At 40.6% G+C, this 16,158-nt stretch overlaps 1 protein-coding gene across 1 annotated transcript in view; it reads right to left on the bottom strand.

The window, feature by feature from the left end:
* Window positions 1-16,158, bottom strand: part of HMCN1 (hemicentin 1) — a gene marked incomplete at its 5' end in the record, with an annotated part of 184,673 nt that overhangs the window by 80,888 nt on the left and 87,627 nt on the right. The window contains 14 exons of the mRNA XM_082054335.1: window positions 2,008-2,109; window positions 3,403-3,526; window positions 4,308-4,462; window positions 4,700-4,869; window positions 5,440-5,548; window positions 6,565-6,846; window positions 7,451-7,729; window positions 9,343-9,497; window positions 10,604-10,730; window positions 11,202-11,349; window positions 11,943-12,073; window positions 12,814-13,008; window positions 13,395-13,490; window positions 14,596-14,868. Of these exons, the coding sequence (XP_081910461.1) occupies window positions 2,008-2,109; window positions 3,403-3,526; window positions 4,308-4,462; window positions 4,700-4,869; window positions 5,440-5,548; window positions 6,565-6,846; window positions 7,451-7,729; window positions 9,343-9,497; window positions 10,604-10,730; window positions 11,202-11,349; window positions 11,943-12,073; window positions 12,814-13,008; window positions 13,395-13,490; window positions 14,596-14,868 (2,346 nt within the window). The remainder of the gene's footprint in view (window positions 1-2,007; window positions 2,110-3,402; window positions 3,527-4,307; window positions 4,463-4,699; window positions 4,870-5,439; window positions 5,549-6,564; window positions 6,847-7,450; window positions 7,730-9,342; window positions 9,498-10,603; window positions 10,731-11,201; window positions 11,350-11,942; window positions 12,074-12,813; window positions 13,009-13,394; window positions 13,491-14,595; window positions 14,869-16,158) is intronic.

Below are 16,158 nucleotides of genomic sequence, written 5' to 3'. Positions count from 1 at the left end.
TAATTATGATTAATAACAATTAAAATGTAACTCAAAAATGAGGAAATCAGTAACATTTGTGCCAAATACTGACTTTGCCTAGAGAATTCATCAGCAAACTTTGACACCACCATCCGCGCACATGATGTATTTATGAAAAAAAATGCATTGAACTTAAAAAGCATCACACAAAGCATACTTATAGGGATTTACTCATCTCATACCAAGGTCAAGAGCAGCTGTTTAAAAAGACATAATAATATGAAATACATATTGTTTTCACCTTTAATCTAAAGTATTGCTACATTACAGTGGACCACCTGAGGAAGTGTATAGAATCAAAACCCAAGCAGCAACACCACAGTTCAGCTGGCAGGCTGAAAAACTGAAAATGACGCCCAGAAAACTGGTACTACACCAAAAAGGGCAACATTATGGGAACTTGATCAACAAAATCCGAGGACTTTTTTGCATCTCAGCCAAAAGATGGCACCCTCCATCAGCAGAACGTGGAACTGATGTTGTACAGGCATCACTTCAGCGTTCACTTGGATGAAACGGATACTTACTGAATTAGTTTTCATAGCACCCAAGATTTCTGTGAAAGATCCACATTCAAGAAGCATCTGGCCTGACTGCTGCACACAAGCTTCCTCCTTCTTCAGTGTCACGTTGCGCTATCACTTTTCTTTGCTAATGTCATATCTACATTAGTATATAGCATCACATCATACCTCAAAAGAGGTAAACAAATTGGTTTTATTGTATAAATTATCTGAACATCATTTTAATTGTTTGTCCTAAAATAATGGGCAATTTGATAAGACAAAAGAGTGCAAAATGGATATAAAATCCTAATGTTTCCATCTAATTTTACATATACACCCAACAATTCCAAATTTTGCTTTATACAAATATAAATTATTCTAGAAAATAATACTTTGCTGAGAATTAATTCTTGAAAAGGTAAAGAAGGTGAACCTGGATGCTCACCTGAAATTTAGTAACATCATTCTTCTAAAAATGGGACTATCATCAGCACAAAAATAAATTGCTATACTAGATATATTCGTTATACATTATTCCTCAGTTTTGCTGTACAATAATTAACGTAGAAAATGATTCTCATATTAACATGGTATTTTTATATTTTTATATTGAATCAGAAGAAGCTGGGAACAAAAAACACACATTGGAAAAAAGGAAATAAATTTTTATCTGCATATCTGAACCGCAGAAAGAAAAAAAGATTGACTGTAAAAAAAGACCTAATCCAAAAATCCGAGTGCTGAAAGAACCCCAGCGATGAAGTAACTAAAATCCAGATTGCTTTCAACTTTTTGCAGGCCAGAAACTATTCAAAAGATCCATTGGTCTAAACAGGAGCCAAACTCTTTCAGATTGTGAGTTGACAAAATGTGTGGAAAATAAAATACAAACAGACACACACAGGCTAGTTTTCAAAGCTTAGAATATAATGAGAACCCATAAATTCATCAGTTGAATTTCTCATCGGGGCAAGCCACAGAAAGCACTGTACACACACAGAAAATCCACTTATTTCCACAGGCAAAGGGCCCGGACCAAACAAAGAACCTCCTGTGACTTTCCCTAGACTTGAGATAAGGCCCTAGACAAAGCCATGGCCCACAGGCACCCTCAATACACCAGCTATTGTTTGAATCCTGCCCTACGCTATAAACATTGCCCTGGCGGGGGAAAAGAGCGTGGGTGTTTAAAGCTGATTTAGTATTCTTGTCTATGGACAGGGCACCACTGCATGTGCAAGGGAGTAGATTATCCTTGTGGTTTCAATTAATTTAATTAAAAACTGTGGGGATTAAAATTCCTCAAGACTTACTCTACGCCAGTTCATATATTGACATTTCCCATTATATGGAGCATTAAATAGTTTAAAAAAGACAGAATTAACTCCACATTCAGAGCATTCACTATTTTCAAAAGACATATAAAAGTGAAACGCCTGGATCAGCTCTGCTTCAGGTTCTCCCAGGTGCGTGCGCATACCTGGCAGCGGGTTCCCAGACGCTCTGCATTCAAGATGGATCGGATTATTCACCACCACGGTTTCATTTAACATTTTCCCTGCATCGTCCAGACTGGGTGGTTCTGGGAAAAGACAAAGGCATCAGGTTTTCATTAGTTTAGCCACCCAGCTAGCAGAACATCCAGTAATCTGCCCTCTGAGAAACTTTGGGCAAGGGATTGCACAAGCTTCAGCTAACTGCTGGAAAACCGAGGGATTTCTCAAGAAAGTTCGTGTTTGAAATGGGAATACTCTTTAATTACATAACCTCATTAGTGTCAAGAGGAATAAAACATTATTTTTACTACTCTTTGTCAGGAAAAATGGCTCTTAAAAGGGACTTGCAGGAAATGGGTGCCCAATATAGAGCAGTAATTCTACCACGGCAAGCTCATCCTGCTTGTACTGGTAATATTAAACTCAATGTTGTACACGGCTTTGACAAAGCAAGACTCTTTCCCTTACCAAAGTCTACAAATTTGTAATATGAGAGAAGCACCAGATAATTACACTTCAAACACAAAGACTGAGAACAAAAGAGGTATTTATGAGCATGGGGCTGACACTAAAATTAACTATGATGCAATTATCACAGCATAGGTGAGTGTGGTTTCTCTTTCCAAGTCTCTTCTATGAAGACACTGCAATCTGTGTGCCTTCAGTTTAACCTTTTCCAGTTTCTGACTTGGTTTGACATAATCATACTCATCATGAGCATTTCGCCACAGTCCATTCTCGCATCTCCTGTATCCTTTGAGGATCGGCTCACAAGAGGAATGCATAATACTTTATGACCACTCTGAGGCAAATATATGAAAATCATGGCGAGAGCATTCATTAAATTCACATGCAAACAACAGATTCTCAGGTTTCCCTGATTCCTTTTACATTGGTTTCAGCTGCAAACCAAAATTTCTACTAAACTGTCTGAAAAATTCCCTTGTAAGAGACTGTTTCTTTCTCAGAAAAGTCATTCCTGTAAAATTTCCGCCTTCCAAGGTCACAGGGAGTACTGTTATCCCCAGAAGACCTGGATCAAATTAATAATGCCCGTGGTGATACATCGTATCTTGATTCAGAAGAGCGGTGGGTTAGTGGCAATGCTTTTGACTTCTTGCGAACCTCTGAAGAGCTCACTGGAAAGGCGCGCTCCTTTCTGCGGCCCGCAGCACCGCCTGAGAAAGGCTAAATCCCGAGAAAGACAGTTCTGGCTCTGAGTTCTTACTAATAGAGTGGGATAAGGAAAGAAAACTGAAAGATGGATGTGCAGAGACAACAAAAATGCCAGAGCTTAAAAGAGAAAGGAATACAGATGTCAAAAAGCTGCTTTCAAACAGCCACATTTAGATTCTAAGGAGAGGCAGAAACGTCATTACCATGCACATGAAGCCGAACGTGCTGTTGGGCTTCTCCTGCAGCATTTGTTGCCACACAAGTGTACCGGCCAGCATCTTCGAGCAGGGCCTTGACAACCTGCAGAATACGGCCTGAAGACTCCAGCTGTACCAAAACAGAGAGCAGGGAACCACTTTACACAACCATCCCAGGCAGAGTGCTGAGCGTCATGTCAAAGCAGATGTTTTATGCTGAATACAGCCACAGCCTCATCTTTCTTCTAACCTGGGGCTACTACTCATGCAAGAGGTGTCTTGATAGTTCAGAGACTTCAGAGCTCCTGGGCCATCAGGATTATTAGGTGTAGAGCAGTCAGGAGACCTAGATGGCAGAGGGGCAGGCAAGCAAGGTGAAGAGGAGGCTGTAGGCAGAGAGCGGCCGCTGGCAACGTGTCAAAAATTGCTCCAGCCTGAAGTACATCAAAGCCACTACAAGCGCTCGACCCCCTGGAGCATGCAAGCACTGGGAAGGGCTGTTCATGGAAAGTCAGAATCTCACAGTGAGAAGGGAATGTATAAGTAGGTGCTGCAACAGCAGTGCTTATAGAAAAACTCATCTAAACCTGCCTCACAGTGACACCTGGGTAGAGCCACCTCTTGACTGGCAGACAACCACACCTTGGAGGTTAAAGTACAACTGAAAGGAGCCAGTTGCTGAATTTACAGTCATGGACTCTTCAGATATGGAGGTGTCTAATGGGATTCAGTCTACTGAGCACTGTTATTTGATCTGAAATACTGTCCTATTCAGGTAAAAAGCCCATTGCTCTCCTGGATGGATCTTTATGGCACAGCAGGAGGGAAGTAAAAGGAAAAGAAGCGCTAACATGTACTGTATATTGTAACTATCTTTCGTTATTCAGATCCCATAAGAGAGTAGTGCTTACTCTTATATTTCCTCTGGCTGTATTTACTGGTTGACCATCTTTTAACCAGGTGATGGAAGGGCTGGGAATGCCACTGGCTACACACTGTAGTGTCACAGGCTTGGATATCACAACAGCTCTCTCAGAAGTCCCCGCTGATTTGATGGTTGGAGGAACTGCAAGAAGCACCAGAAACAAAAATGAAGTATCATTTGAACATATACATTTGAGTATATACAAGCAATATCCCACAGGTAAGAGCAGCTCTGCTTCTGTTTCACCTACTCTCATGCCCAGTTTTTCAACCCACTAATACAAATAAACCTCTACAGAAACTCTGAGCACTTTCTTGCCAGCAATTTAACATAAAGGCAGTCTGCTGCTTCCGCCACCCCTCTCCTGGAGTAACCTACCATGCACAGTAACATCAAATTCTTTTTCATGTTCTCCCGCCTTATTTGCAGCCACACATTTATAGCGGCCAGTGTCTGACACTTGAGCTCGAGAGATGAGAAGTTTTTGTCCATTTAATAAGATCTTATGTCCAGCTCCTTCTTCAACTGGCTGACCATCTTTCAACCACCTACCAAAAAGAAAGTACAGTCTTAGATCTCTATTTAAGTAAGATCAACAACACTCCTAAAATATGCACAATTCTATTAAACTAAATGTCCTATTTGCACTTCTAGGAAGGCTTGGAGATGTGTCTGCTAGTATTCTCCTTTTTTGAGTGGCACAGACTGAAATGGTTTATCAGGAGAAGGGAATATAGGGGAATGGGCTCTAAAGAAGTCAGAAAGGTGACAGCTGGGAAGCCACAGTGAAAGTGGCTGCCACCAGCAGAGGCAGACAGAAATCTCTAAAGCAAAAGCAATCATTGGTGGCAGATGAAAAGCACACAGCTCCCTTACCAAGGGAACAACAGTTGTCAGCTCTCGTTATCTATTCTAATTTCCAGGACATACATATTGGCACAACATACCAACCCACTTTAAAACAAAAGCCTGATATGTGTGTGCTCAATGATTTCTTCGGTAGAGCCAGGAGTTAACTATCACTAAATAACACGGGCACTTCCTCAAGACCACCTCCAAGCTCACCTCAGCAAGCATCGGGTTATTATTTTTTTCTACCGTCATACCAATCCCCTTACGTGATAGTTGGTGAGGGCGTCCCTGTTGCTGAACAATCCAACTCCAAAGGGCTCTGGAGGATCACAATGTAGTCCAAGACCTCATCCCCACCCTCCACAAGTGGCGGGACTGTAAGACAGCAAAATCCATCAACAGAAACATTTAAGCATTTAGAGATGTCATAAAAGTCTATCTCAAATAGTAACGTTAAAAAATAAAACCTCACTTTGGGACACATATAGATTTGCAGTTCATCATTGTTCCTTCTTCAAGAAAAACACCTCCCCAATGATATTATGTGGATTCAAATTACTCTTCTCACTCTTTTTTAATTGTTTTTTTTTTGGTGGGTTTTTTTGTTGTTGTTGTTATTTTTTTTTTTCAGATTCTGACTGCACAACCTTGTGAACAAGGAGGGGTGGGGGAGACTTTTAGCATGCCCTGTGAGCAGAAGGAGAAAACAAAGGTGCCGAGGAGCCTCTGCTGGGTCCTCTTCACCCTGTCTGGTTCTCTTGCAGGGGCAGGTGGGCTGTGAGATACACCTGGAGAGGCACAATGAATGATCTACATCTGCGTGCAATAGAATGCAACGTTCTACAAGAGGGCAGTTCAAAGCCTAAAAATCAAGCCTTGGAAGTTGTAAATACAGCCTTCCACGTATGGAGAACGGGATTAGCATTTGTACAAGTCATTTACCTAGAGCCATTCAGAAAGGGCTGCTGGGATGCAGACCACGGTAAACGTTTCAACGGAAAAAGAAGAAAAAATATTTTTCAATAAAAGGTTTCAAACTGCACAATACAACTCAAATTCCGAGAAACATGTTCTCCCCCAGTAATATTTTTAATTGATATCTTTCATTTTTATCATTTTCTTCTATGAAGGCAAGATAGAAGAATTTTAAAGGTTACTGAGAATAATATTTACCTACCGCATATACAAAAACTCTTCAAAAACCAACCTGAAAGTTTGAGTCTTCAAGCTGTCCTGTAAACTTGGACCGAAAAAGTGTGCAGTGCCCAGGTTTAACTATATATGTAGCTTGACTAACTCATACTTCATATAATGATATAAAACAAAAATTAAAACCCAGGCTTTATTAGGTTTACAGAAATCTGGTCAATCTAGTTCTGTTGCTCACACACCTAAGATTTCAACGTCATATTTGATTTCTTGTTCTCCAGCTATGCTCGTGGCCACACACAAATACTGGCCCTGGTCAGCCTCAGCAGTGTTCAGGATCTCCAGCTTCTTCCCACCAGAGCTGACATGGAGCTTGTCGCTCACTTCCACGGGCACGCCATCCTTTAACCAGGTCAGGAGAGGCGGGGGGTTACCAACAGCTTTACACTCCAACGTTAGTGAATTGCCAGCAACCACCTGCCTGTTCTGGGCTCTGTCAGCATCGCCCTCAATTACTGGAGGAACTGTAGAAAGGGAAAAATATATTGCGAGTGATTAATTCTGTAGCCAGAAATGTATTAAGAGCAAATGGGTTAGTTCCTTCCCACCCACTTGGGCTCTATATGCCGTTACGTCACGCGCAATTTCATGTGAGAATTTGCCGCCGAGGCAAGCCAAGACAAAGGGGAAACAGAGAAGTCAAATGAAGCAGTTCAGTATTGACCATCAGTATAAAACAGCGGATCTGCAGGGCTGTGGGATGGAAGAACTAAATCTGAAGGTCTTCAAACAGTACATTAAAGATCCCACCCAGAGTGCCTATTTCAGGTAAGTGTTGTTCAACACACGTGTGAGAAAGAGGAAGGATATACAGAGAATTAGTTTTGATCCTTCACTACAGCATGGCACCAAGGCCCGTAAATTCAAGAGCTTTTCGAGAGCCACATAAAGCACAGGGTGTAAAGCTCCCTTTACATGGCCCTGCTAACACAGGCCAGTCTTTAAACACAACCTCTGACTGGCGCCCACGCTCAAGAGCCCTGCAAATGCCTTCCAAAGGCAGAAAAGCTTTCAAAATGCACTTCCTGTAACATTGCAAATAACCAAGTTCAATAAACTCTTGCTTACCGTGAACATCCACATCATACATTTTCTCAGCAGCCCCAGCAGCGTTGGTAACACGGCAAGTGTACTTCGCAGAATCTGAAACTTGCGCCCGAGGTATCTGCAGGAATTGTCCCCGATCCACATACAGAGCTTGGGGGCTGGAAATAATCGGGCGTCCCTCTTTGTACCACGTAATCGTAGGAACGGGGATTCCCTTGGTTTCACATTCCAAATTTATAAGATTGTTAAGAAGCACCGATACCTCTGTGGTCATATTCCCTCCTTTAATACTAGGAGGAACTATTTCAAAAAACAAAACAACAGTTTAAAATCTTAGTATACAATTCTGTGCAGATTAAAATAGATTAAACATTAGAATGCTGGAAGAATAAAAGATTTTAGCTTGGTTGGCCTTCCAACCCTCCCTGGTGTTTTTGCCTTTCTCTTCACGCCGGTGAAGAGCAAGTAACCCCCATTCACCTTGGGAGGTGCATCCTCCCAGCAAGGAACCCGCTATTGAAAATAGCAAATGTATCCAAGAGCCTCTATGACTGGAGTGGGAACTGCTCCACACTCCAAACTTCTGAAGATGAAGTCACATACTCTGAGAATAAATATGAGCTTAACAGTCTAGCTTTATGCTCCTATTTTTGAAACTTTTGGCCCATAGTCATTTCCCTTGCTTGCTAGGCAGCAGTACACGGACTTTTCTAGCAAACAAGCTCTTGTGTAAATCAGCCAATATAAAGAGTTCGTAAATCTCTGTAGAAGTAATAAAAGCACAGTGCAATTGGCAACAGCTAAATTTATGACTGCTGGAAGTACCAAACACATCTGGCAGACACATTAACTCCTCTGCCGCCAAACACGCTCAGTATATCCTAAAATTCCACGGACTTCCACAGAGTGTCCATTTAAAGCCTCACCACAGAAATGTACAGCAAAATGCCAGTGAATGGATCTACACCTATGAGATGGGCCTTGCAGACAATCAAACCAGGGCTAGATATTTTCCTAATTAAATAACTTGATTGCAAAAATATGCAAACCTTTAAAATATGCTGAAACACACCCAGTTCAAGGGCAAATGAACTTCTTTATCAGCAAACGCTTTCATCCACAGAGATGAGGAACAGTTTTAGCACGGTGTTTGGGGAAAATGTCAAAGCCCAAATCAGGGCTGAACTAGGCTCCTCACTTAGTCCATGGGTTTCCACTTGTCCAGCCAGGACTAATGAGAGATTTAAAAGTAAAGAGATATTCCATTCTACTATCGCATCTTCTGAAGAACCTGAAGTAAGGTTTACTCATCCAAAAGTTGTGGGGGTTTTTATTCCTCTAATCTCACAACAGCTACAATCACCTGCAAGTCCTCACAGCGTTTTCTTTGATCCCAATGGAATGAGATTCACTGAGTATACAGGCGTATTTCTGTGCATGCGGTTGCTCCATGCTTCAGAAATGTTCCTGGCTAAAACTTACTCCTAGCATTAGTTTAAGGAAAATAAGACCATGAGTGTATTAAAATTAAAATCTTCTAAATAATTTTCTCCTCCCTAAGACAGATCAAAATAACGAAGCCACTGTGATAATAAAATAATTCAGTTGAAACTAATCAATAGCAAAATTTGAGAAGGTCTTTCAAGATTTTTGGCTTTCACAAATTAGAAACTAATAAAAAGCACATTACATCCACTGAAAGGCTGAGCTTTCAAAGACTACATCCATACTTAACTTGATACACATAAATGCTCAAAAAGATCTCTACATTGACACAAGTTAAGTTACATTTGTACACAAATTTTGCAGGGTCGGAGCCTTAATTTATATTTGTCTGAGCATCTCCATTCAAAAAATAAAATTTATGAGTAAAATTAAAGGATCTTGTCGGATCAGGCATTCTATAAACTTACCGTGGATGATCAGCTTGACCTCCTTGACTTGTTTGCCAGCAGCGTTGGTGGCACTGCACTGGTAACGACCTTTGTCAACCCTTCGAGTGCTCTTTATGTGTAGAACTTGATCTTTGTCCAGAAGCTCAACATTGGGATCACCCAAAAACAAGGGCCTGGAATAGAGATTATTTTGCTTCACAGAACTCTGACCCCATCTTTTCAACATTAATTTAAACTGACAATGATAAGAAGGGGTCCTTTAATGGCACTAATTGTACCATTGAAGAGTACCATTTAGCACTAGATAACCAGCATTAATCCGCAGAATCACCACGAAGTGACCAACTATTATAATTAACTTTATTCCTAGTTTTTAGAAGAAGCAAAACACAAAAGTACTTTACTCAGGCTGCCCGGGATGTCAGCATCAGAGCCAGAGTCCTACTCCTGATCTCAGTTTCTTTTCCTAATTACTTAGGTCATAACAGTCCTTTGCTGGTAACAAAATCTCTGCATTCACTAGATGAAAGTGTCAGCGTATCAATAAAAAACCCAATAAATTGTCACAGCATAATACCTGTGAGTAATAGCCAATGCCTACACCGAACTACATTGATAAACACCGACACTATTTAAAAGCACAGCCCACGTTGTTTTTCAGCTAATATTTTAAGCCACCAGGAATTCTTCTCTTGGTGTGCTTTCCTGGAAGATGAGACAAAGAAGAGAGACATGCAGGCTACAAATGTTTTAAAACCTTTAATGTATATATGCAGAACTGCAAAAGGCACTATCTAGAAAACCGTCTGATATGGTCACTGTCTACCAATGAAAAATCATGTCAGCAAAACAACTGTATTTTAACTAATAACATGTTTAAATTCATGTGTAATCTCATCTAAGTGTTCCTGCTCCAGCAGGGGGATTGGACTAGATGATCTTTTGAGGTCCCTTCCAATCCCTGACATTCCATGTGATCCTGTGTCAAAGAAATGGTTACATTTGTCTTGGTTCAAGAGTTGTCTGGCTTCAAGTACTGTAAATCTGCTCTGCAAGTGCCAGTGTCAGCAATGAAACAGTTCACAAAGAAGAGCAGGATGCTATAATAACTTCTGATTAATGAACTCACCACTTCACAGCACCACCCATTTTATTCACTAACAGTAACTTCACACTAAGCAGTTAAACGCTGAGCTTGCTGGCACAGTGCAGCTTCTTCCTTGACATTCTAAGGGAGGAATAACCTCGACACAACCCACCAAAGCGATAATGTACTTACTTGCCATCTTTGAACCAGTGAATGTCAGGAAAAGGGAAGCCGGTGGCTCTGCACTCCAGACTGATTTCCTGGTTGAGGATGACTGCCATTTCACCAGGGGTATCCGCACCCATTATACTTGGTGGCACTTTAAAAAAGACAAACACAACAGGAAAAACTGGTATTTAACCGTGAAGGGATGAAACTAGAAGAAAAGCAGCGGCGGATTATGCTACTCCCTTGAAACCACTAGTTTTCACTGCAAAGAATTCCTGTGAGATCACAACATCATTTCCAGCAGGACAAGCACTTCCACGCTTGTGCTGATGAACTGTGCATAAACAGACTGCTACACTGGACTGCCATACACTCAAAATACAAAACAAAGTACCCACAACCAAGCCCCAGAATTGTAAAGCAGCATTTTGTCTGTGTTACTACGAGAATGGAAAATTTTCAATCTTCAAAAACCACCATGAAGAGTGTTTCGGCAGCCAATATTTAATGGGCAGTGAACGGAAGAATTCATTTATAATAAATTGAAATTTAATGGCTTCTGAAGTATCAACTGTTTTTCAGATCATCATCTTAAAAACAACCAAACCAAGAGAGAACTAACCTAATATGTCCAGGTTAAACAGCTTTTCAGAACTTCCTGCTACATTTATGGCTTTGCATGAATATTGTCCAGCATCATCAATAGCAGCTTTAAGGAGCTTCAGTATCTTCCCGTTGTGCAAAATCTGGACAGCACTGCTTTCCACAACCTGAAAAGAACCCGAGACATTAGCCCTACATGATCCGAGTTACATCAGCCCAATATCACAGCTGGATTTTTATAAGAAAATGGTAGGTTTAGCCTAAGGATAATCTGTTTCCCCTTTCAGTTACAGCACTAATCTCCTCAACTTATGCAATCTATTCAATATGACTTGTAGGATATGACATCCAAGAGAGAATGGGAAAAGCAAAGAAATTCTTTGTTCATCAGTAATGGTCAGTCCCAAAAGGTGCATAAAGGGTCTCTCGTCATGTTAAACTGTCACTTATCAGCTACAAGTAGAAGCCTAGGACTCAAGGAGAACCCTGAGGAATTCAAATCACGTCTGAGAGCTCCATCTATAGAATGAAGAAAATACCATTATTTGAATCTCTGCAGAATAAAAAGTTTACTTTTGACCTATTGAACAGCTGAATTAATGGATTAGCCATATTTGGCTGGCTTTTTGTGGAGGTGTTCTTAGTGCAGTTTAAATATACATAAAGGCACGTATGTAAATGGGTTGTCATAGCAAGCACTCAAAAGTCAACACAAGACTGTTTATGGCTATGTTATCTCAATTAGGTTAATTGTACATACCTGGATATCTTCTTTATACCAGGAGATGACTGGGAAGGGGTTACCAGATACTTCACAGAAGAGACTTACAGGGTGATGAACAACTACAGATGCATTTGTCACCTTTTCTTGATCTCTAATTTCAGGAGGAACTAAAAGAAAGCTCAAAGTCATGTATTAAGCCTCCTATTCCAGTGACTTCCCACTTACTCCTTCCCCCCAAGGACCACTGTAATCAAAATTTCTCAGACCATTTTCATTCCCTCCCCAATGTTTCTATTTGCCTATCTCCCTGTGTCCTTGCTTCTCTTTCTCAAAAAACAGAGTATTCTTTTGTTCTGTTCCATATAACAGACTCCCGGGGAAATTCATTCAACCACAATCACCATCAATATTTTAAGAGGATAATCTTAAAATTTAATCCTAAATTTAATTTTATTTCATCTTAAATTTAATCTTAATCCTCAAATCTTATGTTATTCCTTAGGGTTCTGTAAGAAGAATACCAGGGAGCAAGAATTCTCCTATCTATTCTCATTCTGATAAATCACTTTTCTCATATTTATATTTTAAGTGCAGCTCCGTCACCCAGTGTTCAATTTCTACAAGTGTCTTCATTTTTTCATTTGCATTGAAGTTTTCCAGTATAACTAGAGCCCTCTGCCAATGAGATGCACGTAGCTCTTCGAGCAAAACAAAGATAGTTTGTGCATCAAGTCACGGAGAACAGAAACAACAGAAATAGTATAGAGCATCAGAATAACAGTGCAAGTACTCAGATTAGATTTTGTAATCTAACTGCACATGGGCAGATTTGGGGTATGCAGTTCCAACAATAAAAGAGAAGCTGTTCTTCAAAAATAGTGCGTTGACAGCTGTATCTATTATTTACCGTGAACTTTCAGGTTATATTTTCTTTCTGTGCTTCCAGCTTCATTGCTTGCCACACAGACGTACTCCCCATTATCGGACGGTGTAACAGAAGCTATGATCAGCAGCGTCCCGTCCTCCAGAACTGAAATCCCGGGTTCACTGCCTGTCAGCTCTCTGCCGTTATGGAGCCATTTGATGACAGGCTTTGGAATACCTAACGAGAAAAATGTGAGACTTAAAGAAACGCTTCTTTTGGCACAGAATAAGAAAAATTCAATAAATTCCCACTGCTTGCTGGAAGCCCTACTGGCCAGGACAATGCCCACGGAGGCCAGGAGCTTTCAAACTTAGAGGAAGCCCCGACTGTTACAGTATGATTTTAACATTAAAAATTTTAACAATATAATATCCCTGTTGGCTCGCAATTGCTTTTTACAGAACTTCCGCATGCGGTGGTTATTTAAATCACTGATAGTTTGAATTTTTCCACATAAAGTATATATGGAAAATACTGTGCGTATTGTAGTTTTTTACCATGAAACTTAGTTAATTTTCAACGATCAAACTTTTATCACTAAAACTGGTAACAACGCTAGACACCTTTTGCCGGACATGGGAACGCAATGCGCTGATTTGCCACTCTTTCCTGAAAGGGAGTGTTGTATGGAGGGTCCAGATCCTCGATAGTAGGAGACTCTGAAAGAAAATTAGAACCCAAAGAAATTAATGACCTTTGCTCCCAGATGTAAAAATATGGTTTGGCAATACAAAACGCTTCTCAGTCTCTTTCGTTCACACATGGTCAGATTCTAATAACCCTCTTTCCACTGAGGAAATGTGCTATACAAGCAGCCTCAATTACAAGAGGAATATTTAGGAAGTAAGCAGTACAAATGGGACTTTCAAATTCTACTGGAATTGGTTCTCTCTAAAACCCACTGTATTTGTTTTGAAGGCAGAGACGGTGTCTCTGCTAAATCTGAAAAATACTATTTAAAACTGGTTTTTCTCATACCGCATATTAGTGCTACTTCCATCCTTTGTTCTTGCATCTCATTTTAAACTTGTATGCAGCCTGAGACTATACAAAGATTTTTATAACTAAGTACATTTACTGGTAGTTCTTTGTTTTTTGTAACAAGCAGTTCTCAGCACCTCCAATCCAAAGAGATCAGAATGTTGCCTTCAGACTATGACAAAGAAGAAATAATTCCTGCTTAGCTTGTCAATCATGCTCCATTGACGGATGTCAGCCCATCAAGTGAGGAATTATATTATACATTTAAACTGGTGCATCGACCACTGTTGCCCTGTCACCATTTCAATATCATAATAACTGATTGAGTGAAGAGCTCAATTTCAGCTCATACAAAATTCCAGTTCCACTAAAAGCTGTGACACCAGGCTCTGAGGTTCAGAGATGGTGTTTGAAAGTTGAGAGATTTGCACACATAGAGATAATATTTGAAAAAGAGTTTTCCCATACTGGAATCTGATTTTAATTACCTACTACAAAACAAAATCATAAGCAGCTTGAAGATTTTTTTTTTTAATTTAAAAACAGTAATATATTTTGAGTGTCTTTTTATTATTTCTGCAAACTCTCTAAAGATTATTTGCCTGTTCTAATTTTTCTCAGTAGTTAACATCAGAACATAACATCTAAAACAGGTTTAGATTTTGCATCACGTAATAGACAACAGCAAAGAGCACTGCCCTCAAAAACATAGACCACAGAACACTGGCATGATATTACAGATAGCCAGGCCAGGTGACAAGGTAACAGCCCCAATATAAATACCTTGAACTTGCAGGGTTATCTCTGACGTGTCGCTGCCCGCTACGTTACTAGCGACACACTTGTAGACGCCGGCGTCAGGTGGCTGGACGTTGCTGATGCTCAGAGCTCCGTCCGGGCTGTGGCTGAACTGCCCATCGCCTGTGGGCACAGCCCCTCGGGCTCTGAACCAGGCGATAGCTGGGGGAGGGATCCCCTGGGCACTGCAGGGTATGTCCACTCGCTGGCCAGCTTGGGCTTTCAGAACTCGAGGCCCACGCTGTATCTTTGGAGGAACTAAGGGAGACAAGTTTAGTCCACGGTAATGTGATAAAATGATGTACGTGTTCAATCTTGAAGGAAATTGTTTTCTGGTTTTGCCATTTAAGAAAATGTCCTTCCTTATTCACTAAAAATCAAATTCCCTCGGGTGACTAAGGAAGCAGCCCCATATGTTTGCTGCATAGGACAGGCTGTATGATACCCTATTGCTTAACTTATTTGAAGAAGCTACATTTCAAATTCTACTGCGTGACTTCCACAGGAGTACTGTAATATTGTTATACTGAGCACTTCTAAGGAACTATGAGTATTGGCTATTTATATCACAAAACAATTCAAAAGCTTTATGATACAGTTAATTACATTTTCTTTTTGACATTTTAATTTCCTTTCCCAAATCCCTGATGCTTCCAAACACAAGCTGAGACAAGGACATAAAATATGACTGGAAGAGTTTTTGCTGGTCCCAAAGAATAATACAAATCCAACATAACTCTTTTTGCCACCCTGTTTCTCTTTCTAAGGTTCATTGAGAATAACAAGACTTAAAAAGTATGTCTGAAACAATAACAAGTGCCATTTTACCAGACTCTCTGTTAATATACGATTATGGATAAACCAAGATGTGTGCTGATATCAGACTTCTCTACACACAGAACCAGACAACAGTCTGGTTTAGCCACCGTAACTGAACTAGCCTGGTCTGAAGGTTTCAGGAATTTGGCAGGAATTCCAATCTGGTATATTTATGGTACAGCAGAACTATCTATACATCCACAATTACGATGGATCAGCCTCATCCGGCTGCTGCACGCACCCTCCTCTGTGCTCCAGCCTGAGCTGGTGAAGATGTCCCTGCCCACGGCAGGGGTTGGACTGGCTGAGTTGGGAAGATCTCTTACAGCCCAAACTATCCTGTGGTTCTCTGATGCAGAGGTGACAGTTACACACCGGTTTCGCTACCACCTGAGCAAGCAAACTTTTACATTCGCCATCAAAAGAGTTTGGCTATGTAACTCCAATCAAGTTGGTAGGAATCTGACCCCCAGAAGCCTCAGGTGACTCTGCTGTTCTCAGTCACTGTTTGCCAACTTAGAGATGAGAAAGCTCTTGCACAGAGAGCAGCCAAGTGCATTAGAACAAAACTTTTCAGTTTTAAAAGCTCCTCTGGCCGACTTAAGAAGTCCGATGTCATACAGCGCTATAATTCTTCCATGAGTCTACATAACATAAAGGAAAGGGTGCGTGTGTAAATATATACACACATGTATACGTAAGTGTGTATACAGTGCTTCCTTCCCAATC

Source organism: Streptopelia decaocto (assembly GCF_964273445.1).
Source record: "Streptopelia decaocto genome assembly, chromosome: 5".
In the NCBI taxonomy this organism is placed as follows: Eukaryota; Metazoa; Chordata; class Aves; order Columbiformes; family Columbidae; genus Streptopelia; species Streptopelia decaocto.
This window is presented reverse-complemented; position numbering and strand designations above follow the sequence as displayed.